Source organism: Xenopus tropicalis, chromosome 8, assembly GCF_000004195.4.
Source record: "Xenopus tropicalis strain Nigerian chromosome 8, UCB_Xtro_10.0, whole genome shotgun sequence".
NCBI lineage: Eukaryota > Metazoa > Chordata > Amphibia > Anura > Pipidae > Xenopus > Xenopus tropicalis.
This window is the reverse complement of record NC_030684.2, coordinates 103422763-103450068: the sequence shown is the minus strand read 5'-3', so window position 1 is coordinate 103450068 and position 27306 is coordinate 103422763. Positions and strand designations below refer to the sequence as shown.

Below are 27306 nucleotides of genomic sequence, written 5' to 3'. Positions count from 1 at the left end.
TTTGTTATATTACAGAAACAGCTTATGTGATCACTTTCATGTAGTTTTGTAGCCATCTATGCTAAAAGAAAGGACCTTTCAATTTTCCTGTTTTACTTCAGGTATGTTTTTCTCTTTGCAGATTAACTAGACCTTTACCTTCTTCTGGGTATTTGCTGATTCGCACTTCATGTATAGTATAATGTAATTATCACTTGTGCGCAAAACTAGGGTTGCTAATAGCCTGTCTAAGTCTGATCCACCTGGCTAGAGGTTTCGCATTACATGGAGGGGACATAAAAAAAACATAGACTGGCTATGCTAATTATAAGATAGGAAGTTCACCTACTTCCATCTCCTCGGTTTAACAAAATTCTAAATCAAGCATGATCCACAGGCCAGATGTTCTTCTAATGGAGCTGCTGACCAGTCTAGAAAAGTCCCTATTTGCTTGCGAATAAACACTGAAGGAATTAGAGTGGACACCATTGTAAACTGTGAAGGATATAGCAGGGTTTGCTTCTTGTGCTGTTTGTCAGTCTTATACATGGCAAGTAGAATTCATACTGAGAATTTTAGTTTTTCTTTTTTTCTGCCTTCCCTTTGTATTGTGTTGGACTTGGATAACACTGACGTAGCATCAGAAGGGATTTTACCCTTAGGATTATCCTCCTGCATATTTAAGTTTGCCATGCCTACGGGGGTGCAAATGGAAGATATTTTGTGAAGGCTTATGTCCATTTTAATAGCACTGCAGTCAGTCCTTGTAGGAGCACAGACATCACATGGCACCCACTGTTATTCCTATTGTTATGCTTTATTTTTTTGATATAACAAAAAAGGTAACATACAGTCCGTTTATTTTACAAACATATACTATTAGCTCACCAGTAAACCTGTGGGATCTGGGTGCACATGCCCCAGACTTACAGCTTGAGGAGGAAGAACCACGTCACACTTGTGTAGCACTCACTCTCATACCCACGGACAGGCAAAGTAATAAAAATACAATCTTTATTTTAAGTAATACAAAGTTACATAAGAACTCTTACATGTTTCGTGCATAAGGGGCTGATTTATCAAAGTCCGAATTTCGGACTTTTAAAAGTACGTTTAGGAAAGATTCGTATTAAATCCAAAAATTTCTGATGTGCGTTAATTGCGCGAAAATTCACATCGTGATCATACAAAAATATTGTGGTACGATCTGAAAGTTCTGAAATTCCGAACGATCGTAAATGTTGCGAAAAACTTTCTGACTTTCTGACCTTCGGTGCATGATTTTGGAAGTCTCCCATAGGACTCAGTGGCACTCTGCAGCTCCAACCTGGCCCAAGGAAAGTCTCCCATAGGGCTCAATGGCACTCTGCAGCTCCAACCCGGCCCAAGGAAAGTCTCCCATAGGGCTCAATGGCACTCTGCAGCTCCAACCCGGCCCAAGGAAAGTCTCCCATAGGACTCAATGGCACTCTGCAGCTCCAACCTGGCCCAAGGAAAGTCTCCCATAGGACTCAGTGGCACTCTGCAGCTCCAACCTGGCCCAAGGAAAGTCACGATACCGAAGCTTGAATGAATAACGAAACTTTCGTACTCATTGCGACAAATATGATTTTGTCTCACAAATTGTCGCAAAGTATGAAAAAGTGGCGGAAATTAGTGAAAAAATTGCAGAAAATATGCACAGTTCTAAAAGTTTGAAAAATATAAGATTTTTTTCTATTTGTACTCATTCGTACTCATTCGTACTTTAATGAATGGGCCCCTTAATTAATCTTTGCACTTTCCAGAGGATGTTCAGGTATCAGCATAATTTGCTGAGTAAACTGGAATTCGCTGTACTTTTAAGATATTATTTGGCAAATGTTCCCTAGTCTGGGACAGCATAGAGTTTAAGAGCACACATTGAATGGAGTGGAAGTGTGGGGGTTATGCCTACATTAGCTTGTTGGACTGTAAAGTGTTAATTAGGAGGTGAAGAAGTGCATACCAACATGAGCTCAGAGGGTTGTCAATGCAATGTTATCTGTTAGAGCTCAGCAGGGCATATTGCTGGTATATTACTACTGAAAAACGAAAGCCAATCAGAGCATCATACCTAAATGTGAGAAGCAGGAGAAGCAGTGCGTTTTTTAGGCATTGCCACATGGCTGTTTCTTGCCTCAGTCCTGGCTGACTTATTGTCTTCAGTAATGTCTCTGGGGTACTGGTCTGACTTTGTTGAATGAGCCAATTGTTTTCCTTTGTGTTGCCCATCAAGAAAGTCCCCCATCTGGTTTGTATCAGACTGTTTTCACAGCCAACAACTGCTGCCTTTTCTATATCCTGACACTCAGGGGCCCCTCACTATCAAAGCATTGCTGTGATACTGTGTGTGTGTGTGTGTGTGTGTGTGTGTGTGTGTCTGGGCCCATACAGCTGTGTTCTGCAGCTTGAAGCTATTACACACAGAAATAAGAGCTTAGAACTTGAACTGGTATTTGTGTATGCGTCTGTATATTTGCCTTCTGTGTATTATACTTGCTAGAGTGCATGCCTAGATAAAATACGTATTATAGCAGCTCTGTGCAGACACAGTAAGCATTATGACTTCAGCTTACAGGCAATAAAGCATTAAAAAAAAAAAAAAAAAGTCCTTATGTTAACTATTGAGAGAATGCTTCTGTATTTCTAAAGCTTTCATTAAATGAAGCATGTCTCCTACTAAGTACACATTGGTCATGTTTGGATTCCACCTAGAGTCAGTGTATGTTTATATAAATATATAAGTCAAACGCACTTTCCTCAATTATTTATTGCCTTATTACATTATATTTGAATGCATTTGCAAATTTTCAAGTTAACATCAGGGGTGCAAAATGTAGAGGAAGCAGAACCTACAACTGCAAAGAGGCCCAGGAGGTATTTGAGGGCTCTGTGGGTTACTGACTGAAAAGCGTGTCTCAGATTTTAAGGGGGCTAATATTAATTTGCTGTGAGACCCAGTAACCTCTAATTAAGCCTCTGCTTACCACATGCACTGAAATTTATATAACCGGAAAGTACTGTGTTGAATTACAGCACCAGCATTCAAAAGGACTAGGTCCAAAAGGCAGTGGATAGTTATGGGTGTGGTGAATATTCCCAACTAAATGGCCAGAGAAACCGGAAACAGTGAGCCTACCAAAATTCTTGTAGAAAGTCTGAAAAAGCTACATTGACTAAACAATGACAATATCCTAATACAGGTATCGGACCCCTTATCCCGAAACCCGTTATCCAGAAAGCTCCGAATTACAGAAAGCCTGTCTCCCATAGACTCCATTTTAATCAAATAATTCAGAATTTTAAAACTGATTTCCTTTTTCTATGTATAAATAAAACAGAACCTTGTAATTGATCCCAACTAAGATATAAATAATCCTTATTGGATGCAAAACAATCCTATTGATTTTTTAGTAGACTTAAGGTATTGAGATCCAAATTACGGAAAAACCCCTTATCCAGAATACCCTTGGTCCCGAGCATTCTGGATAACGGGTCCTATACCTGTATTCATAAATCTTCCAAGAACATATGTGTGAACATATACTAGATAAAACTATACTGGCAGTTAATATGGGAATATGAAAAAACTAGGCTTACTAGCCTTTTACCTCCTGCATTACAAGCTAAATCTGGGACATCTATCTCCATAATGACTCCAGACTCCCAACATGATGCAGACTGTACAAGCTATAGGGATAATAAAGAACAAATATCCCCGAGGGTCCCTGTCAAGTAGCCCAACTGAATCCAGTCTGGAATGCATGGCCTGATTAGAATTGCTTTCTCTTAGGGCTTATTAAGGATTTTGCAGAAACTGAACAGGTTTATTAAGATACATCTCATTGTCTTTGGGGCCTGATGCTCATGAACCTAACCTGCTTTATATCTGGAGCACTTTCCACTTGCTGGTAATTGCAGGGACCTCTCATGTCATTGCAACCTATATATCACTCAAGCAAATTGTTAGCTGAAGACTCCCTGGGGCATCATTGATATCCCCAAGTCTGATTTTGTGGCAGCCTCCTGCCCTCTAACTACACATACTAAAGTTTTAAAGCCCAGTCCTTGCTGGGAAGTTTTTTTTTTCTCACTTTGGCTTCCAGACAGAGCACTGGATTATTTTAGGTTGGATTAGGTAGACTGGGAAGAAGCAAACTTTCCTGTACTGCACACAGCTTTGGAGTTTAGGGCTGGCTCTGTGGATGAAGTGTTAATCTTGGCTGCTGTCACTATCTGTCATAAACAAGATAAATTCAGCCATGACAGGCTCATCCCTAATTGGGCAACAGCCTGTCACCAGTCTTTCCCACTTAGGAGAGAAGATTTCTCTTTGAGGCTCACTTTTTTTTGTACTGCATGGAGAAGAGGTCTTTGCCAGATCTTTTCAAGCTTTGTTGATGCTTCGGGGAGAATGATGTTGGCAACATTTTATCTTTCCCTTTACAGCTGCACATGTGCTATGTCAGTTGGCAGTTTCTAAGCACAACTGCATTCAGTCTGCACTAACACATACTTTTAAATGTCCAAGTCATGTTCCTTCTGATTCATCAAGATTTGGAAGTGAGCATTACAGTTTAACGCATTCAGTATAAATGAAAATCACTTGGTCTCTAAAGAAGTGCAAACACCATTCCTTGGTTTGTTTAATAAAAATATTTGCCCCACTTTTAGTGAGTCATGGGTATATACACGAACTTTAATGGCATTTCCCATCTAGATATTGTTTTCCGTGTTGTATTGGTTATACTAATTACTAAATGATTTATAACTACACATTTGTCACCTACTCTAACTGATCAATGTATGCTTGCCATATGGCTTGCCCTATTTAATGTATTATCCATAGACTGTTATAATAATACACTTCTTATTCAACATTGTCCAGCTTTTTTCTGGTATTGGGCAAAATATTAATTCAAGATCAGTGAAGGCCTGATTACACTAAGGACTATTAATGCCAAATAAAATCAGAGGGTTTTGTATGTATCTAAATATGATATTGTGATACCCCGACTGGTAAAACCTGTGTATTAGCTTCAGCAACACTAGCACAGGTTATGTTAATGAGCTGTTGTGTAGCCATAGAGGCATCCATTCAGGTTTACTTTAGGGCAGTGACCCCCAATAGCTTCTGCACAACATGTTTCTCACCAACCCCTTTGATGTTGTTCCCATTGGCCTCAAAGCAGGAGCTTATATTTGAATTTCTGACTTGGAGGCATCAAGACCATGTATACTCCCATAGTCTGCCAGTCCACATTAGGCTACCAAATAACCTGCAAATAACAGGTAAACTGTGTTCAATACAAAATTGGCAAATTTGTTGTGACACTTTTGGGCTGATTTACCAACATACAGTGGTGTGAAAAACTATTTGCCCCCTTCCTGATTTCTTATTCTTTTGCATGTTTGTCACACAAAATGTTTCTGATCATCAAACACATTTAACTATTAGTCAAAGATAACAAAAGTAAACACAAAATGCAGTTTTCAAATGAGGGTTTTTATTATTTAGGGAGAAAAAAAATCCAAACCTACATGGCCATGTGTGAAAAAGTAATTGCCCCCTGAACCTAATAACTGGTTGGGCCACCCTTAGCAGCAATAACTGCAAACAAGCGTTTGCGATAACTTGCAACGAGTCTGTTAAAGCGCTCTGGAGGAATTTTGGCCCACTCATCTTTGCAGAATTGTTGTAATTCAGCTTTATTTGAGGGTTTTCTAGCATGAACCGCCTTTTTAAGGTCATGCCACAACATCTCAATAGGATTCAGGTCAGGACTTTGACTAGGCCACTCCAAAGTCTTCATTTTGTTTTTCTTCAGCCATTCAGAGGTGGATTTGCTGGTGTGTTTTGGGTCATTGTCCTGCTGCAGCACCCAAGATCGCTTCAGCTTGAGTTGACGAACAGATGGCCGGACATTCTCCTTCAGGATTTTTTGGTAGACAGTAGAATTCATGGTTCCATCTATCACAGCAAGCCTTCCAGGTCCTGAAGCAGCAAAACAACCCCAGACCATCACACTACCACCACCATATTTTACTGTTGGTATGATGTTCTTTTTCTGAAATGCTGTGTTACTTTTACGCCAGATGTAACGGGACACGCACCTTCCAAAAAGTTCAACTTTTGTCTTGTCGGTCCACAAGATATTTTCCCAAAAGTCTTGGCAATCATTGAGATGTTTTTTAGCAAAATGGAGACGAGCCTTAATGTTCTTTTTGCTTAAAAGTGGTTTGCGCCTTGGAAATCTGCCATGCAGGCCGTTTTTGCCCAGTCTCTTTCTTATGGTGGAGTCGTGAACACTGACCTTAATTGAAGCAAGTGTGGCCTGCAGTTCTTTAGATGTTGTCCTGGGGTCTTTTGTGGCCTCTCGGATGAGTTGTCTCTGTGCTCTTGGGGTAATTTTGGTCGGCCGGCCACTCCTGGGAAGGTTCACCACTGTTCCATGTTTTTGCCATTTGTGGATAATGGCTCTCACTGTGGTTCGCTGGAGTCCCAAAGCTTTAGAAATGGCTTTATAACCTTTACCAGACTGATAGATCTCAATTACTTTTGTTCTCATTTGTTCCTCAATTTCTTTGGATCTCGGCATGATGTCTAGCTTTTGAGGTGCTTTTGGGCTACTTCTCTGTGTCAGGTAGCTCCTATTTAAGTGATTTCTTGATTGAAACAGGTGTGGCAGTAATCAGGCCTGGGGGTGACTACAGAAATTGATATTGAAATTGAAAATTGAAATTGATAAACCACAGTTAAGTTATTTTTAGCAATCACTTTTTCACACAGGGCCATGTAGATTTGGAGTTTTTTTTCTCCCTTAATAACGTAAACCTTCATTTAAAAACTGCATTTTGTGTTCAATTATGTTATCTTTGACTAATAGTTAATGGTTTTTGATGAGCAGAAACATTTAAGTGTGACAAACATGCAAAAGAATAAGAAATCAGGAAGGGGGCAAATAGTTTTTCACACCACTGTAGATGCTAAATTACACAAATTCAGTTGCCACAACAACCAGTCAGGTCTTTGATTTTATTTTGTAAGTTTAAGGAAACAGGACAAGTCAAATTGCAGATTAATTGCTATGGGTAGCAGCACTTGCAGAATTTAGCACCTGTGCCAGTAAACCAGCCCTTTCTTGGTAACTTTTCCTATGTGGAAAACAGGTATACTGTGCATGCAGGCCCTCGATACTGTGCAAAATCCTGGTGAGCTCCACTGCCCAAGATATGTCGAACGATTTTGGCTGGGTATGTGCATCGTGCATGGTTTGGGGGGGGGGGATGTAACCACAGCGGGGCTTGATGGGGATGTTAAGTCAGTGGGGTTGGGGCCCTTGAGGTCCACCAGTGTGTCTCAGGCTCCCAGTAAGACACTATGCATGTGTTTCTCCTAATAAACATTACCATGGTGTACATAAGTGTTTCCTGGGACTTTAGACTGTGAACTCTACTGGGGCAGGGAGTGATGTGAACAATGTATAGTCTCTGTAAAGTGCTGCAGGATATAATGCCTTTGTATAATTAAAGTATAAAAATAAAGGAAGTTACTTAAATGTCACTCGGGAGACCACTGACTGCTACATTGTTCCTTAAAGGACATGTAAAGCCTACATTTGCCTACAATGTATAGCAGTTGGGCAGTCTCCCCCACCCGAATGACATCATTTGTACTGCATATATCCCCTCCGCTTGCCAGCACCATCACATTTTCCTATAGCAAATAGCAGCTTTCACCCAGTGGCCATTTTTCCTCTGATACATAATCAGATACATTTAAATCTGCAAACAGCATACACAGACCCTTATTCAGCATACATTTTATCAAGAATGCAGGCTCACACAGGCACAACTGTCTCTGATAAAAGTTCTGCTTTGTTTGAGCTGAGCTCAGGAGAGGAGGTTAGGAGAAAAAAACTGAAGCAGACAGCTAGAGCTGAGTTTCTATGGGAACCAGCAATGCTGCTAGACTGGAGGGCGTGTTTAGTAATCTGAGCTTAGAACAACTGAGCATGCCCACAAGCCAACAGTCAAAGCAAATTCCCGAGGGTGGGGGGCGAGTGGGTTACATGAGGAGAAGGAAATCTAAGTGATTAAGGAGATGTTGCTTTCTATTAACTTCTGGACAACCAGTGTGGCAGGTATTGAAAGATTTCAAAGAGGCTGATTACGGTAAATGTTTTTGTGTGGGGTTTACATGTCCTTTAAAGTGATTAGTTACCTGATCAGTGACCAGCCATGGCTCCCAAAGTGTTCTGAATGAAAATATGCAGATTGGCAGTTCTGCTTTCCTATTATACAATTTTTGTAGAACATTAGCGTTATGCAAATCCCATGTTTTTTTGTACCAAATGCGCCAAACTTATATTGTTAACTCTATAGGTGAGCAGCATGTTGTAGCTATGCACTGCACTATGTATAATCACTCTAATAAAGATGGTAATTATTCAAGGTTTGTTATTGTTTAATTAAAACAATTACATGTCCCTTTAACACATTTTTTTTGTTTTAATTGCAGGTGTCAAGGAGGATTTAGATCGTACACTAGTTGAACCAAGTGCCTACCTCAGTTCTGCACTCTCAGGTAGGTAAATAAGAGACTGCCAAGAAGTACAGTAACATTCCCTAATCATTATAGCTCACAGTAGTACATTCAAATTTTTTAGACTATTGTTTACACTACTATAGTACTTAGCTTATCTATGAAGATTAACTTTTTAAGCATAACTTGCATATTTGATAGCACAGCAGTCAGTAGGAAGTGGGTAGGTAGTTCTGCAGAGTGCACTGACCTTGAGTCATCTGCTCACAGCCATTCTGCTCAACAGACAGGAGAGACGCTGATCCACCTAGCAAGAGGATCAGCCAAAAAAATGAATGTATATTACAAAGTGGCTTCTGTAATAAAACAAATATGCTTTTTCTCTCCATATAGATTCCCTGCAGCTATACATATTCTATATTTTTCTGTTAAGGTGGTAATACATATTAAGACCCACTCCTTTGGCAAGGTCACCAAACGTGCATATAGTAAGGTGGGCAATACCAGGCTAATGTAATTGTCTGGCCCTTGGGCCAAACGATCGAATTACGACGGGTATAGGAGATATCGGGCTGAGGACCGCATCAGTGAGCCGATGCAGTCCCGATCCAACAGGAAAATAATACCTGCCTGATCAACATCTGGCCGATTTTTGGGCAGATATTGATTGGGGGGCCCCGTACACAGCCAGATAATCTGCTGGGTATGGGCACCTTTACACAAATATAAAGGCAGAATCAAAATGAAAATTGGTAGTTCTTTGATCAGCAGTCTATAATTTTAAATGATCAACATGCTGGACTAATCTCAACTGTCATATACTGTAGTTATGTTTCATAAAGAATGATTTATGGGCGGCATGGTGGCTCAGTGGCTAGCACTCCTGCTTTGCAATTCTGGGGAGTATGATTCCGGCTTGGGCAAGATATAAATAAATAATAGTAAAGTTGTGCTTCATTCTAGATGTGGTGTGGGCAGAATTTTCTAGAGTACTTATACACTTATTTATTGGCAATATACCTATGGATGGCAGGTGTTTCAGACATCTTACATTTAACACAGGACCCTTTGCACAATGTAGAACTTGTAGATAACTTCTCTGCCATTGTTACTGATTCCTTTGTTTTTCTTTACTATATTCATGTTTTAAATGGCTTTTTAATTTCCTCCAAAAATTCATAATACTGCATTTGTCTTCCTTGAATGCCATCTTCTGTTCATTGATTACATCTTTCTAACTTACCTGAATCTCTTTGTAAACAAAACACACCTTCGTTAACATTTATTACTTACATTGTTCGTAATGACTGATACTTTCCAGACCGACTTCCAGATCATAAAGGGCACATTAAGCAGGCCAATTATGGATTTTTCAACAATAAAATGTGTATATTGGTTTTCCTACAGAGTAAAACAAGGGCAGTTCTGTGTCTAGGAGAAGTTTGATTTAAAATGTATTGCTTTGAAAACCAAGCCAGCTGGCCCTGCAGTCTATTGGGGAAATGTAGTAAGTGCCTCTTCTGCAGAGAATGCTACTAATGTGTGTTCGTAGAAGCAATGTTGAAAAGGGCACCATTTTTTCAGGTTGGTACAAATGCCAACAGGTTTTTAATTTTCCATGTTGCTTCAAGCAACAAAAAGTATAAAGTTTGTGTCTTTTCAATTGCCTTATAAAGAAATGTATGGATGTTTGATGGTCAAATTATTAAAATGCTCAGCTAAAAATGAATTCTGCTTCTGAGCATTTCACAGAGCTATTAATCCCTTGGACAACAAAACATTCTGAATGGCCATTAAATCTGTCTTTCCATAACTGATTTAGAAAGGATGCCTAAAAGTCCCTAGTACAATGAATAAAGGATATTGCTAAATACTGTAGGGGTAATTTATCTAGAGTAGGGGAAAAGTGCAAGAGCACTAAGGGCGTGCTAAATCCAGAACGAGGTGCATACCTCAACATTAGGGGTGTGAGGCCAGGCCTGGCATAGGGCAACTGGTAAGGGCCAGACCCCCTTTCTGCCTGGTCTTTTGCTGCTTCTAACTTGCGTATCCAAATATTGCACAAGCTAACCAACATGCCTCCCGCTGTTCATAAATTTATAGCGCTGCTAAATAAACTATATACATCAGGGCAGCTGCAGGTGTCTGTGCTTTAAAACACAGCTCAGGACCTGTGGAAGGCAAAGTGCAAAAAGGCAGATTGCAAAGTTTTTTGCCTGTCTTGAACCCTGGACTATTACTAACTTGGGCCTCTTTAGACTATCACCACAATGGGGGCCCCACCAGCAAACCCTTATATCACACCCCATTTTCCAAATTATATTTCTTCAGTTGTTTACTTAACTTCTTTATTCTCTTTTCTTTGCATACACTCATTTATCATTCTCTCCATTTCTTCTCTTTGTTCCTAAACTTAAATGGGAAATAGGCATGTTATAGGCATACAAGGTGAAATTGTCTGGTGAGGAGGGTGGCCGGTTGGTACCCAAGCCCACTGGGAGTACCAGTCTAACGTTGCTGAGTGTTCCTAAATGGTGCATTTTTCAATATTTTTTCTCTGTACACGTTAAAGTCTTGTATTTCCCGCTTCTAGCGGGGGGCACCTTCCCAAGTCCTGTTGCCCAGGGTTTTTGATAGCTCAATTTGAAAGGAAAAGGCTGTAAGTGAAAAATATGTATAGTTATTATGGATGTACCAAATTAACTATTTTTGGGTTAAGACAAACCCCAAATCATTCAGAAAAGATTTGGCCAAATACTGAACCGAATCTGGAAAGAATATGCAAATTGCACTATGAAAGGGTTAACTAGAAGCAAGCTTAAAAATGTCTTTACTACTGTGTTCACGTGACCAAAAGTCAAGTGATTTTAAGGATTCAGATTCGGTTCGGCCAGACACTTGGATTCAGCTGAATCCAAAAAAATCCTGGATTTGGTGCATCCATAATGGTTATACTAAAAGTAAAACTACATCTCTCTATAGGCAATCGATATGTACCCAGTCAATTACCAGCTTTTTTAAATAACAGGAAATAATAATAAGCCTGGTCTAAGATAAAGTAGAAGTAGTAGGAACTAGCTTTGATTCGGGGACATTTATTGTCCAAGTTTTCTAATAACTGGAAAACCACATTATTATTCATTGATTAATATGTAATTTACCTTAACACCTGTATCCCCATAACATTTCCTGTCTCATTTCAGTTTTGCAGTGCTCTGCCAATAACTAAGAGCCGTGTTTTACTCCCTCCTCTATTTCCTAATGCCGTTACATTAAAACACCTAATACCAGCATGTGCGTTGCTTTTCTGCTCTAACACAAACCAGATTTTAGCCTTTCTTTGCAAGTCTGAGGTTGTAAAAACCATTGGCACAGCTCTAAATGAATAAAAAAACATACCATTTTCTTTGGGGAGGTTTATAGAATCTGGAAGTAAAAGCCTGCAGGTGTTGTGTTGGGGAGGAGGTGTAATGGGGCAAATACCCCTTCATATGCCTCTTTTAAAGGAGCTGTGCCAACCAGTAGAAAGATGTAGCTGGCTGCACCATAAGGTAAGATGGTATCAGAACATAGAATGGATTGGTAGCCAGTCAGTTTTTGGCCTTATAAAATCCTTGGTGGTTATATTAAACAGAAATGCACTTTTCTTAACTAAACGTACTAAAAATCGTTTCCTACCCACAAGTAGTGCATATGGGACCATGTCACAGAAATCACTGTTTCCTGTACAGCAGTTCCCTCCATAACACCCAGATGCCTGCTCTCCTTGATAGAACCCCTGATATATGTTTATTGTGCTATCCCATTTAAGGTGGCCATACAGGGGCTGATTTTAGCATCCAATATCGGTCCTTTATACAGATTCGGCAGCTTATCCACCTGTGTATGGGCACCACCGATGGGCCTCCCTGACTGGCATCTTGCCTGAAATTGCCCAGATTTCAATCAGCCAGGTTTGATTTTTCAGGGACCACCTCGGCTTGTTGATGTGGTCCCCGAGCCGATGGCGCCTGTACTGTTGCCCCAGATTGGTAAAAGTGTGTTTGCTTCACAAAGACTCATATAGTTTATATAAATAATTGCTTTGATACACTTTTTTGGTGTTACTCTTCCTTTAGGGCAGTGGCACACAGGGAGATTAATCGCCCGCTATAAATCTTCACTATTACAGGGCAACTTATCTCCCCGACATGCCATCCCACCGGCAAGAATGTAAATCACCTTAAATTCACCTTTCTTCATCCAGTCAGTGGCATGTGGGATATCACTTCATGATGATATCACACTACATGAACTCCTAATTGGCTTTTGTATGTCTATGAAATAGAAGTGAGTTGAAATATTTTCATCCCTTTGTGCAGATATACTTCACTGTAAGTTTAATAAATAAATATATTTAATATATTTATAGTTAAAGATACTATACAAGATACAAGCTGAGACTCAAAGGCTTTCAGGATATTCTCAGGAAATCTAAAAAAAAAAGTGTGTAACTTTTTGGCCAATATGTAAGGGTAATGCTAATACAAGCAGTGGCCACCATTGGCTACCTGTAAAGCATGTAGATATAAATATATATAATAATATAATGTTCTCTATACACAGTATGCTAGGCACTCTTCCTGTTCTGTTTTACAACTACTGTAAATGGCAGAAAATCCCAAATGGATGTCCCAACACCCTGTGTGTTATACCCCTTCTCCTTTTAGAGTGTAAGCTTGTTGGGCATGAGCCTCCTTACCTCTTGTATTGGTTATTGGTTGTTTTATTGTTTAGCTCTGTATGTTTAATGTATACACCCATTTATTGCACAATGCTGCAGATGTTGACTCTTTTTAAACATATTTTAACAATAATAATATTGTATATATAGAATTTATTGCCACTTGTAAGTATGTTTAGTCAGGCTAAGGGTAAGAACCCACAGAGCGAGTTACTCACCCACGATAGATGTCTGCTATCGTGGGCGAGTAACTGCTTTGAAAGGCTTTCCGCTGGCAACAATAGAAGTCGCCGGTGGAAAGCCCTTCTCATCGCTTTAGTTTCCAAAGTTGGCGAAGTTGCCTGCAGGAGGAAACTTCACACGATTTTGGATTACCGACGCAATGCGAAGGGCTTTCCACCAGTGATTTCTGTTATTGCTGGTAGTGGTTACTCGCCCGCAATAGCAGAGATCTATCGTTGTCGAGTAAAGGTCCCCATACACGGGCCGACTATAGCTGCCGATATCGGTCCCTTGGACCGATTCGGCAGCTAATCGGCCCGTGTATGGGCAGAACAGAGCGGCCTGGCCGACCGATATCTGGCCTGAAATTGGGCAGATCTCGATCGGCCAGGTTAGAAAAATCCGGTCGGATCGGGGACCGCATCGACCCGTTGATGCGGTCCCCGAACCGACTGCCCCATAACCCCGCCCCCCCCTTAGGCCAAACGATCAGATTTTTTTTTTAGTTACTTGCTTCCCGATATCGCCCACCCGTAGGTGGGGATATCGGGTGAAGATCCGCAATTTCGCGCAAATCGACGAAGTTGCCTCGCGAGATTTTTCTGGCGATTTGCGCGAAATCGCGCCACCGCCGCGTGTGCCATCCCACCGGTGACTTACATTTTCGCCGGTGGGATGGCAGGGGAAGGCAACTCGGGGAGATTAGTCGCCCACGAACAGGGAGTTTTGTTGCGGGCGACTAATCTCCCCGTGTGCCAGAGCCCTTAGAAGTAATATACAGTGTATATGCTGAATGCCCTGATAAGAGAGGTGTTTTATTTCCCTAAGCAGGGGAAGGCAACTCGGGGAGATTAGTCGCCCACGAACAGGGAGTTTTGTCGCATGTGACTAATCTCCCCGTGTGCCAGAGCCCTAAGAAGAAATTTGCTTAACCAGGGATCTTCTCTGTCTCACCTTCTTCTTATCTTTATTGGTTTGCTGATAACAACATTGGTGGTCTTGATTGAAGTACATTCATCAGTAAGCACTCTGCTATTTAGGGCTCAGACGCGGCGGGGCGATTTCGGGAAATCGCCGAAAAAGCCTCACGAGTCTTTTCCGGCGATTTGCGCAAAATCGCGCCGCTGCGTCTGCCATCCCGCCGGCGACTTACATGTTCGCCGGTGGGATGGCAGGGGGAAGGCAACTCAGGGAGATTAGTCGCCCGCGAGCAGGGAGTTTTGCCGCGGGCGACTAATCTCCCCGTGTACCAGAGCCCTTAGAGGCTTAGAAAAACATACACTATAATGAATTTCCAAGGAAAGTCTAGAGGTACAAATGCAATGTTTACAATACAACTTTGAATTCATTGTGTTTTTTTTGTATTGGGATGTCAGAGTGAATGTATAAAAAAAGTATTATTATATATAATACGTTGTTATATTTTTTTGGTAAAATATACATAGCATTCCACAGTGGGTTAACCCTCTTTGGTTGTAATGATTATGACAAGCTATTTGGCCAAGTTGAGCTATAGCATGTGGGAGTTGGTACTTTCTGCTTTTCCTAGCTAAATTAGCAGCTATAAAATGCAGTTATCCCCCCAAAAAAGATACCTCTGTGCCCAGCACAGATGCATGATTCATGCCATGCCACATTCAAATGTGAAGACTTTTTAGGCCATTGATCTGTTACACTCCCACTATTTGGAGATGCTATATTTTAAATTGTTCTGTGGGAATGTTTAGCAAGCATATTGCTTGACCAGTGGCATCATGCTTAAAAACCAGTAAATTAAAATTGATTAGACTACAGTTGTCTCAATATTATGGGCCACTTTTTTTATTCACAAGGTTGGTGTAGATGGCCTTGAGTACTATTCCAGTACAGTAAAATATACTAATATTTTGTACTATTTTTGACTTATATATATATATATATATATATATATATATATATATATATATATAGTCATAAAGACTGCAAGGCTAGTTGTTTGTTATTCTATTTAACCATTTTTTAACTGTGTACCCCTTGTCTGTTGAGCCTCCAGTCTGTCATTCAGTCCACTACCTGGGTGCTGGGATAAGTTCTTGTATCAACTAGGAAGCGGTTTAAATGCCAGACTAAATAGGTACAAAAATAAAGGTTCATTTTAAAGTGAACTTTATCTTTACCATAAACAGTCAGACTAGTGATTATGTTAACACAGCACTCTGGGGAAGCTTGGGTGTTAAGCAGAGGCTATGGTAACAGAATAAAGAACTTAGAATATTTTTTTTTAATGACCCATATTAGTTTGGCTTATATAAGAGATTGCAAATTTTTATTGCCATTACGACAGTTTGTAATGCAGTCTGGGGTATTCTGTCATCTTGAAGCCTTCCCGCAGCTGAAGACAGATTAAGGGCATGATTTTAAAGACAGGGTTTTATGATAGTTCATACAATGATTTACTGTCTCCTGTTAACTATTATTTCCTTCGTATAGAAAAAGTCTGTTCTGATAGTTCTGATGTTACTGGTTTCTAAAATAGTATCTTGGCCACATTTCCGAATCATTGGAAGATTACACAGCCAATAGCAGACAGGCACTGAAAGGTCTATATGATATTGGGAAATAGGAGATGCATGATTACAAACTAGACAAAGAAATGAGGGGGGAAAAAAGAAAATTGTCATGGAATTCTCTACATGCTGTCTGCAGCATAGTTTGGATTCTGCTATAAATCGCATAATTGAGAGCAGACTTGGAAAACCGTTTTATGCTGATATAAAACATTTTGAGAGTTACTTTGAATGCATTAAATGTTTGTGTAGTTTCCAGTGTCACTTTATTTTGACATTCTGTCTCTCTTTATATCTTTTTACAGCATAATGGAAATAGTATATTTTGTTGGGTATTTCTAGAGAAAACTAGGAAATGGTTTGTTTGCTATTGGTATACATTTGTCTAGAAATACTAAACTCTGTGTTTCTTCTCAAGCCAATCTTATGTCAGTTCAGATGCTGTACTTTTCCTATGCTAAGCTGGCCATACATCTTTCCCTGATATGAATGTTTGATATGATCTTTGGGCCCTCAGGCCGAGTGATCAGAGTGACAGGAAGCAGGCCAATCGGCTAAGACCGCATAAGCGAGAGGATGTGTTCCTCGCCCCAATTGGTGATATCTGCCTGATTTTTGGGAAGATATCAGTTGGGCAGGCCCGTCAGTGGGTGCCATACACTGGCCGATAAACTGCCATCTAACACCCCCCTCTGTTTCAGAGCATGACCATGAATACACCTGCAATGCAGAGTGCGGTACCATGAATGAAGGAGCCATCCAGACAGGATAGTACACTAAGGGCCAGTAGCGCAAAATTGCCTAAGGTACCAAAAGCTGGAGAGCCATAGTCAATTCGATATAACCTAAAGGAGATTAAACCTTAATTAAACTGGGGCAGGAACACAATATAAAAGCTGCACTATCTTCCCATAGGCTGAAGCGGGTACTCCTATTATATCAGGGGAACTGTGCAAAAACTGAAAATCTGTGTTTATAAAACTGACTTTGTAAGTCAGCATATTGTAACCTCTACCCTGCTCCCTTAGATAATGAGGTTATTTATACGGAAATGCATCATATTATGTCATGTGAGTTATCCTGCTGTCATTCTTTGCATATCTAAGGCAACTACAACAAAACTCGCAGTCTTACTTTAGTTGGCCTACAGACTGTACTTTCATAAATATGAAAAGGACAACAGATAAGCATTCCCTTTAAAGGGGTAGTTCACCTTTAAATTAACTTTTAGAAATGGTACTAGTAACCAGTAATATTCTGACACTAATTGAACAGTGTCTTTATTAATAATGTTACTTTGTGGTGGACAAACACTAAGGAGCAGATTTATCAAAATGTAAGATAATAGTTTGCCACAGAAAAATTCACTCACTTTCTATTAATTTCTATGGGATTTTGGAAGCATATTAATCAAATGGTGAACTCTAACATTCACCTATTGATAAATATGATTCTAAAAATCTCATAGGAATGAATAGAAAATGGGTGACTTTTTTTGTGGTAAACTCTAATCTCACAGTTGAAAAGCTGTGATCTAGACCAGCTCTTTTCAACTCTTTCCATATATTGGGTCAGTTAGTTGACAGACTACATGTTTGCGCGCCAAATTCTATTAAATCAATGATGTCATACACAGCAGTCTATGGATCCCATAGGTTCTTCTTTGCTTGGAAGAAAACAATGATGAAAGGCCATTGTATGCATGTAAGTATGTATATATCAATGCATCTCTTAGATTAGTGCTATCCAACTTATTACATGTAGTGGGCCAGTTATATCTCATGCAGCATGCTGGGGTCCAGACTATATCAAAATTATGATGTCTATAGACTCTATAGTCTATAGTTCTTTTTAATAGACTGTACTGTAAGAAACTCGCATATTGTACAGCGCTGCGGAATATGTTGGCGCTTTATAAATACATGTTTGTTTTGTATGTGTTTTTTAGTTGATCCAGAACGGTAAAGGTGCTCGTACATTAGATGCTTGGGCATCTGGTCAAACTGCATGTTTATTGTATGTGAAATAAGTACACAGACTCTCTTTGTCAAATTTAATAGAGTGGAAAATATGTGCATGTTCAACAGTTTGGGCACATGTAGTTGATACAACTCGTAGTTGATATAGTTGTGTAAGGGCTTATTTCAACTCAGGCAAAGTCAGTTCCAGAGCTTTATTTTCTAACCATGGCAACCTAGTCTCCTATAAACAGTTGGATGAGGATCTGAAAATAAAGATGGACTCCTACAAAGCATGGGCAGGATATAAAGAGGATATGAAAACACTTCTTGCACTCAGTTTTTTCCCTTTCAAAAATGCCACTAAGGGCCCTGTGAAAACTGCCCCTTGTTTCCTTCCCAATGTAAATGTAATGTAAATTGGCAGTGGAAAGGAAACCAGGGACATCTTGTCACCTGCGGTAGCGCAGATTTATAGCAGGCGACAACACGTTCTGTGTGCCATCACTCATAAGTGACATCTCTGGCAAATTCATTTTAGCCCCCCTAAATATTGAGAATAAGACTACTCCAAGGACAAAAGATTAAGGTTGTGTAATTACCTTAACAGTTTCCAGACTTGAATATTATTGAAAATTTCTGGTTAGACTTAACCCTTTTACTGCCAGCCATTTTGGTCAAAGCGGAACTTGTATTGCCAGACAGTTTTTGAACATTTTGCACTGTTTCACTTTAGGGGCCTTTCCTCGGGGGGACTTTTAGTTTACCAAGGAAAACAATATATCGTTTTTTTCAGAACAACCTAAGCTTTCAAAATATGGTAGAATTTTTGTGTAATTCCAATTCTGTAACAAGATATAGGCTTCTAAATGTCTAAAAATGCAAAAAAAATCAAATTTTCCATAATATAATCACACATACTAGAAACAAAAATTATTTTATGCACGAATATACAACTGATTTGGAAAGTCCCATGTCTCCTGAACGTGCCAATACCAAATATATATAGTTTTATGGAGATTTCTCACTTGTATAGGTCAAAAACTCCCAGCAGTACACTACCAAATTCCCAAAGCACTGCTCCAAAAAAACTGCATACTTTGGATTTCAAGGCCAAAATTCCACTAACAGAAGGTTTATCCCAGAAAATTGTACATTTTTGGAAAGAACAGATTCTGGGGAATACAGAATAGGCACAACTGTCTGTCTACTCCAAACTATCAAGTCGCAATGCTTTCCTAAAGTTATTGGTTTTTATCAAAATTTGTGATTTTTTTTAAAAATCGCTTCAAAGCTTCTAGTCTATAGTATCTTATCTCCTACAGGTCATAAAGTAACCAAATAAAACACCCTAAATATGAATGCCTGGGGTCCACTGAACAGTTTGATGCCCAATATGTATAGGTTTACCTAAGTATGTGGCATGTAGGGGCCCCAATGTGAACATACCCCATATGAACTGTCATTTCTGTCATTTCAGCTTCTGCAAAATCAACACATTTACATCATTATATGTGGGATGAAGCTAGTAAAAAGTACGCTCACCCCAGAAAGTCATATATTTTTGGAAAGTACACATTCCCCCGAATCTAAAATGGGTACCCATGTCTTTCTACTCCAAAGTACCAAGCCGCACAGCTTTTCTAAAGTTAGCAATTTTGATGACATTTCCAAAAATCCCCTCAAAGCTTCCACTTTGAAGCATCTTATCTCCCACATAGCATTAGGTACCAAGATAAAATACCCTGAATTTGAACGCCAGGGGTCCACTGAACAGTTTGATGCCCAATATGTATAGGTTTACCTAAGTATGTGGCATGTAGGGGCCCCAATGTGAACATACCCCCATATGAACTGTCATTTCTGTCATTTCAGCTCCTGCAAAATCAACACATTTACATTATTATATGTGGGATAAAGCTACAAAAAAGTACGCTCACCCCAGAAAGTCATATATTTTTGGAAAGTACACATTCCCCCGAATCTAAAATGGGTACCCATGTCTTTCTACTCCAAAGTACCAAGCCGCACAGCTTTTCTAAAGTTAGCAATTTTGATGACATTTCCAAAAATCCCCTCAAAGCTTCCAATTTGAAGCATCTTATCTCCCACATAGCATTAGGTACCAAGATAAAACACCCTGAATTTGAACACCAGGGGTCCACTGAACAGTTTGATGCCCAATATGTATAGGTTTACCCAAGTATGTGGCATGTAGGGGCCCGAATGTGAACATACCCCCATATATACTGTCATTTCTGTCATTTCAGCTTCTGCAAAATCAACACATTTACATCATTATATGTGGGATAAAGCTAGTAAAAAGTATGCTCACCCCAGAAAGTCATATATTTTTGGAAAGTACACATTCCCCCGAATCTAAAATGGGTACCTATGTCTTTCTACTCCAAAGTACCAAGCCGCACAGCTTTTCTAAAGTTAGCAATTTTGATGACATTTCCAAAAATCCCCTCAAAGCTTCCACTTTGAAGCATCTTATCTCCCACATAGCATTAGGTACCAAGATAAAACACCCTGAATTTGAACGCCAGGGGTCCACTAAACAGTTTGATGCCCAATATGTATAGGTTTACCTAAGTATGTGGCATGTAGGGGCCCCAATGTGAACATACCCCCATATGAACTGTCATTTCTGTCATTTCAGCTCCTGCAAAATCAACACATTTACATTATTATATGTGGGATAAAGCTACAAAAAAGTACGCTCACCCCAGAAAGTCATATATTTTTGGAAAGTACACATTCCCCCGAATCTAAAATGGGTACCCATGTCTTTCTACTCCAAAGTACCAAGCCGCACAGCTTTTCTAAAGTTAGCAATTTTGATGACATTTCCAAAAATCCCCTCAAAGCTTCCACTTTGAAGCATCTTATCTCCCACATAGCATTAGGTACCAAGATAAAACACCCTGAATTTGAACACCAGGGGTCCACTGAACAGTTTGATGCCCAATATGTATAGGTTTACCCAAGTATGTGGCATGTAGGGGCCCGAATGTGAACAAACCCCCATATATACTGTCATTTCTGTCATTTCAGCTCCTGCAAAATCAACACATTTACATCATTATATGCGAGATAAAGCTACAAAAAAGTACGCTCACCCCAGAAAGCCATATATTTTTGGAAAGTACACATTCCCCCGAATCTAAAATGGGTACCCATGTCTTTCTACTCCAAAGTACCAAGCCGCACAGCTTTTCTAAAGTTAGCAATTTTGATGACATTTCCAAAAATCCCCTCAAAGCTTCCATTTTGAAGCATCTTATCTCCCACATAGCATTAGGTACCAAGATAAAACACCCTGAATTTGAACGCCAGGGGTCCACTGAACAGTTTGATGCCCAATATGTATAGGTTTACCTAAGTATGTGGCATGTAGGGGCCCCAATGTGAACATACCCCCATATATACTGTCATTTCTGTCATTTCAGCTCCTGCAAAATCAACACATTTACATCATTATATGTGGGATAAAGCTACAAAAAAGTACGCTCACCCCAGAAAGTCATATATTTTTGGAAAGTACACATTCCCCCGAATCTAAAATGGGTACCCATCTCTTTCTACTCCAAAGTACCAAGCCGCACAGCTTTTCTAAAGTTAGCAATTTTGATGACATTTCCAAAAATCCCCTCAAAGCTTCCACTTTGCAGCATCTTATCTCCCACATAGCATTAGGTACCAAGATAAAACACCCTGAATTTGAACACCAGGGGTCCACTGAACAGTTTGATGCCCAATATGTATAGGTTTACCCAAGTATGTGGCATGTAGGGGCCCCAATGTGAACATACCCCCATATATACTGTCATTTCTGTCATTTCAGCTCCTGCAAAATCAACACATTTACATCATTATATGTGAGATAAAGCTACAAAAAAGTACGCTCACCCCAGAAAGCCATATATTTTTGGAAAGTACACATTCCCCCGAATCTAAAATGGGTACCCATGTCTTTCTACTCCAAAGTACCAAGCCGCACAGCTTTTCTAAAGTTAGCAATTTTGATGACATTTCCAAAAATCCCTTCAAAGCTTCCATTTTGAAGCATCTTATCTCCCACATAGCATTAGGTACCAAGATAAAACACCCTGAATTTGAACGCCAGGGGTCCACTGAACAGTTTGATGCCCAATATGTATAGGTTTACCTAAGTATGTGGCATGTAGGGGCCCCAATGTGAACATACCCCCATATATACTGTCATTTTTGTCATTTCAGCTCATGCAAAATCAACACATTTACATCATTATATGTGGGATAAAGCTACAAAAAAGTACGCTCACCCCAGAAAGTCATATATTTTTGGAAAGTACACATTCCCCCGAATCTAAAATGGGTACCCATGTCTTTCTACTCCAAAGTACCAAGCCGCACAGCTTTTCTAAAGTTAGCAATTTTGATGACATTTCCAAAAATCCCCTCAAAGCTTCCACTTTGCAGCATCTTATCTCCCACATAGTGTTAGGTACCAAGATAAAACACCCTAAATTTGAACGCCAGGGGTCCACTGAACAGTTTGATGCCCAATATGTATAGGTTTACCTAAGTATGTGGCATGTAGGGGCCCCAATGGGAACATACCCCCATATGATCTATCATTTCAGCTCCTGCAAAATCAACACATTTACATCCTTTATGTGGGATAATGCTACAAAAAAAGTACATTCACCCCAGAAAGCCATATATTTTTGGAAAATACACATCCCCCCGAATCTATAATGGGTAAATATTTCTTATTGCTACAAAGTACCAAGCTGTAAAGCTTTCCTAAGTTTGCAGATTTATATGACATTTTCGAAAATCGCATAAAAATGTTGCAATTTGCCGCATTTATCTCTCACAATTTCTTGATAAAGATCAGATAAAGACAAATCACCCCAAAAAGGAACACCGGAGGTCTACTGAACAGTTTGATGCCCAATATACATAGATATACCAAAGTCTGCGGTATGTACTGAACCCAAAATGAAAATAGCGCATAAGGATTTCTCGCCTGCCAGCTCAGCTTTTGCACACAGAGCCCCCTGTCAGTGTATTATGTGCCAAAACTTCCCCTAACCATACAGTGACCCCCACAAAACCATATATTTTTGGAAAGTACACATTCTGACAAATCCAACAAGGGTAAAGAGTCCTTTCTACACCAAAGTACCAATCTGCAGAGCTTTCCTAAAGTTATTGGTTTTTATGACATTTCAGAAAATCGCCTAAAAATGTTGCAATTTGTCGCATTTATCTCACACAATTTCTTGCGTACAAAGGCAAGTCACCCCAAATAGGAACACCAGAGGCCTACTGAACAGTTTGATGCCCAATATGCATAGATATACCAAAGTCTGCAGTATGTACTGAACCCTAAATGAAAATAGCGCATAAGGATTTCTCGCCTGCCAGCTCAGCTTTTGCACACAGAGCCCCCTGTCAGTGTATTATGTGCCAAAACTTCCCCTAACTATACAGAGACCCCCACAAAACCATATATTTTTGGAAAGTACACATTCTGACAAATCCAACAAAGGTAAAAGAGTCCTTTCTACACCAAAGTACCAAGCCGCAAAGCTTTCCTAAAGTTATCGGTTTTTATGACATTTCAGAAAATCGCCTAAAAATGTTGCAATTTGCCGCATTTATCTCACACAATTTCTTGCGTACAAAGGCAAGTCACCCCAAATAGGAACACCAGAGGCCTACTGAACAGTTTGATGCCCAATATGCATAGATATACCAAAGTCTGCGGTATGTACTGAACCCTAAATGAAAATAGCGCATAAGGATTTCTCGCCTGCCAGCTCAGCTTTTGCACACAGAGCCCCCTGTCAGTGTATTATGTGCCAAAACTTCCCCTAACTATACAGATCCCCCACAAAACCATATATTTTTGGAAAGTACACATTCTGACAAATCCAACAAGGGTAAAGAGTCCTTTCTACACCAAAGTACCAATCTGCAGAGCTTTCCTAAAGTTATTGGTTTTTATGACATTTCAGAAAATTGCCTAAAAATGTTGCAATTTGTCACATTTATCTCACACAATTTCTTGCGTACAAAGGCAAATCACCCCCAATAGGAACACCAGAGGCCTACTGAACAGTTTGATGCCCAATATGCATAGATATACCAAAGTCTGCGGTATGTACTGAACCCTAAATGAAAATAGCGCATAAGGATTTCTCGCCTGCCAGCTCAGCTTTTGCACACAGAGCCCCCTGTCAGTGTATTATGTGCCAAAACTTCCCCTAACTATACAGATCCCCCACAAAACCATATATTTTTGGAAAGTACACATTCTGACAAATCCAACAAGGGTAAAGAGTCCTTTCTACACCAAAGTACCAATCTGCAGAGCTTTCCTAAAGTTATTGGTTTTTATGACATTTCAGAAAATTGCCTAAAAATGTTGCAATTTGTCGTATTTATCTCACACAATTTCTTGCGTACAAAGGCAAGTCACCCCAAATAGGAACACCAGAGGCCTACTGAACAGTTTGATGCCCAATATGCATAGATATACCAAAGTCTGCAGTATGTACTGAACCCTAAATGAAAATAGCGCATAAGGATTTCTCGCCTGCCAGCTCAGCTTTTGCACACAGAGCCCCCTGTCAGTGTATTATGTGCCAAAACTTCCCCTAACTATACAGAGACCCCCACAAAACCATATATTTTTGGAAAGTACACATTCTGACAAATCCAACAAGGGTAAAGAGTCCTTTCTACACCAAAGTACCAAGCCGCAAAGCTTTCCTAAAGTTATCGGTTTTTATGAGATTTCAGAAAATCGCCTAAAAATGTTGCAATTTGCCGCATTTATCTCACACAATTTCTTGCGTACAAAGGCAAGTCACCCCAAATAGGAACACCAGAGGCCTACTGAACAGTTTGATGCCCAATATGCATAGATATACCAAAGTCTGCGGTATGTACTGAACCCTAAATGAAAATAGCGCATAAGGATTTCTCGCCTGCCAGCTCAGCTTTTGCACACAGAGCCCCGTCAGTGTATTATGTGCAGTAACCCCCCCTAACTATACAGTGACCCCCAGAAAACCATATATTTTTGGAAAGTACACATTCTGATGAATTCAAAATAGGTAAAGTTATTTTTGTACACCAAAGTTACACCTGGCAAAGCTACGCTAAAAACAGATCAGGAACACTTATATAGGGATAAAATGTGATAAAACCACAAAAATTGTGCAAATCAGTGAAACAACAAAATAAGTTACATGACAGTGTAATTAGTGGCCAGAATATCTGATCCAATAGTTACGCTGTCAAAATAAACAGTTTTTAGGTAAAAGAAAATAAAAACAAAGTGGTAATATGAAAAAAAAAAAAAAAAAAAAAAAAGCAAAACAAAAAAAAACCAAAGTGTTTGTGTATACATGTGTGTACATGTGTAAAAGTTGTGTGTAAGTGTGTATATGAGTGTAAATAAGTGTATAAAAGTGTGAAAAATGAAAAAAAAAAAAAAAATAAAATAAAAAAATGCTAAAATGTGTGCTGTAAGTGTGTGTAAATGTATGTAAGTGTGTATAAATGTATGTAAATGTGTGTATAAGTGTGTAAAAGTGTGTAAATGCAATAAAAAAAAAAAGTCCTTACCTGTTCCTGAAGACCGATCGCCTCCTTCGTCATTTGGGCCGGCGCTGGGGGAGAGGGAGGAAGCAGGAAGCAGCAGATGCGATGCGATCGCATCTGCTGCTTCCTGGAGGGTCCTGCGAGCGATCGGTTCGCAGGACCCTGATGACAGCCCCCCTGGCACATTGCCCAGGGGGGCTGTCATTGTTAGAAGCCCTCTGCAGCGGCGGCACATGCCGCCGCTGCAGAGGGCAGCGCTTAAACGCCAACGACGTATGAGACACGTCGTTGGCGTTTAAGCCCTTTTACTGCCAGCACGTATGCCATACGTGCTTGGCAGTAAAAGAGTTAAAACCTGCAGTGCATACATGAAAATATTTCTGAACCAGAAGCATGCTCAGCAAGAGTGGAAACATTCCTAAAGCAGAACAGAAAGACTGTAAGCTGGCTACAAGGAATGTTTTGAGGCTATTATTTCTGCCAAAGCATGTGTTACTAAGTACTGACAGAGATCATACCCAATCTTTTGTGCATACTACATTTTATAATTTATATTTTTTACTCTGGTAATATCAGCAAATAAATAGGTGCCCTTTAATGTACAAATACCATCACCGGAAAATTATTTTCCCCACCACAGCTGTAGGCTGTCACATACCACACTGCAAATGGGAATAAAAATATTATTTGTTGAAAATATGCCTTCCTTTTGCCTGGAACTGCAGCAGTCTGCACCAGGTGCCTAATCTTAGTGTAGGGTGTCCATGCTAGGGTGTGTGATGTGCATTCACATACTGAGTACCGAGTGCTACCTGGATTCTACATCACGTACATGCACATTTTGAGCGCAGTGTTCCAGGCTCAGAGCATGTGACCCACTATGGCCTACCCACGCCACAGTATTGGTCTAGGGGGTGGGGGGAGCATATTATACTAAGTAAGTATACTATTGTTTTGGAATGCAGCTCTATTAGCCCTCAGCTGTACTAGAGAAGCAATAAGCTCCCTTTAGGGGCATTCAAAAGTCCAAAAAATTTTTTTAGACAACCTCTGCTGACCTCAATTGCTAACCTGAAATTCCTCTTTTTCTTTTCAGTGTAGTAGCAGTAGGTAATGCGCATGTGTTGACCACTGGAAGACCAAGCAAGATGGCAGTGCCACTCCTCTTAAAGGAACAGTAACACCAAAAAATGAAAGTGTATAAAAATAATTAATATATAATGTACTATTACCCTGCACTGGTAAAAGTTGTGTGTTTGCTTCATAAACACTACTACAGTTTATTTAAATACCCTGCTGTGTAGCCATGGGGGCAGCCATTTAAATTGAAAAAAAGGAGAAAAGGCACAGGTTACTAAACAGATAACAGATAAGTAGCATAGATTCCCATTGTATTCTACACAGTTATCTGTTATCTTCTTATGTAACCTGTGCCTTTTCTCCTTTTTTCAATTTAAATGGCTGCCCCCGGGGCTACACAGCAGCTATTTCTATTAACTATAGTAGACTTTCTGAAGCAAACACACAACTTTTACCAGTGCAGGGCAGCAGCACATTATATTTTAATTATTTTAAAACATTTTTATTTTTTAGTGTTACTGTTCCTTTAAGAACTGTACTTGATTTGGCCCATTTAAGAGTAAGAGCCCCAGCCCAGGCTTTCTGGTTAACAAGGGGTTCCTCATAAATTGGCCTTTCATTATG

At 39.8% G+C, this 27306-nt stretch overlaps 1 protein-coding gene across 1 annotated transcript in view; it reads left to right on the top strand.

Annotated features, from left to right (window-relative positions):
- The window catches only part of kiaa0586 (protein TALPID3), a 101072-nt gene that overhangs the window by 58239 nt on the left and 15527 nt on the right, over positions 1-27306 (top strand). Inside the window, exon 31 of the mRNA XM_002933744.5 lies at positions 8522-8587. Within this exon, the coding sequence (XP_002933790.3) occupies positions 8522-8587 (66 nt within the window). The remainder of the gene's footprint in view (positions 1-8521; positions 8588-27306) is intronic.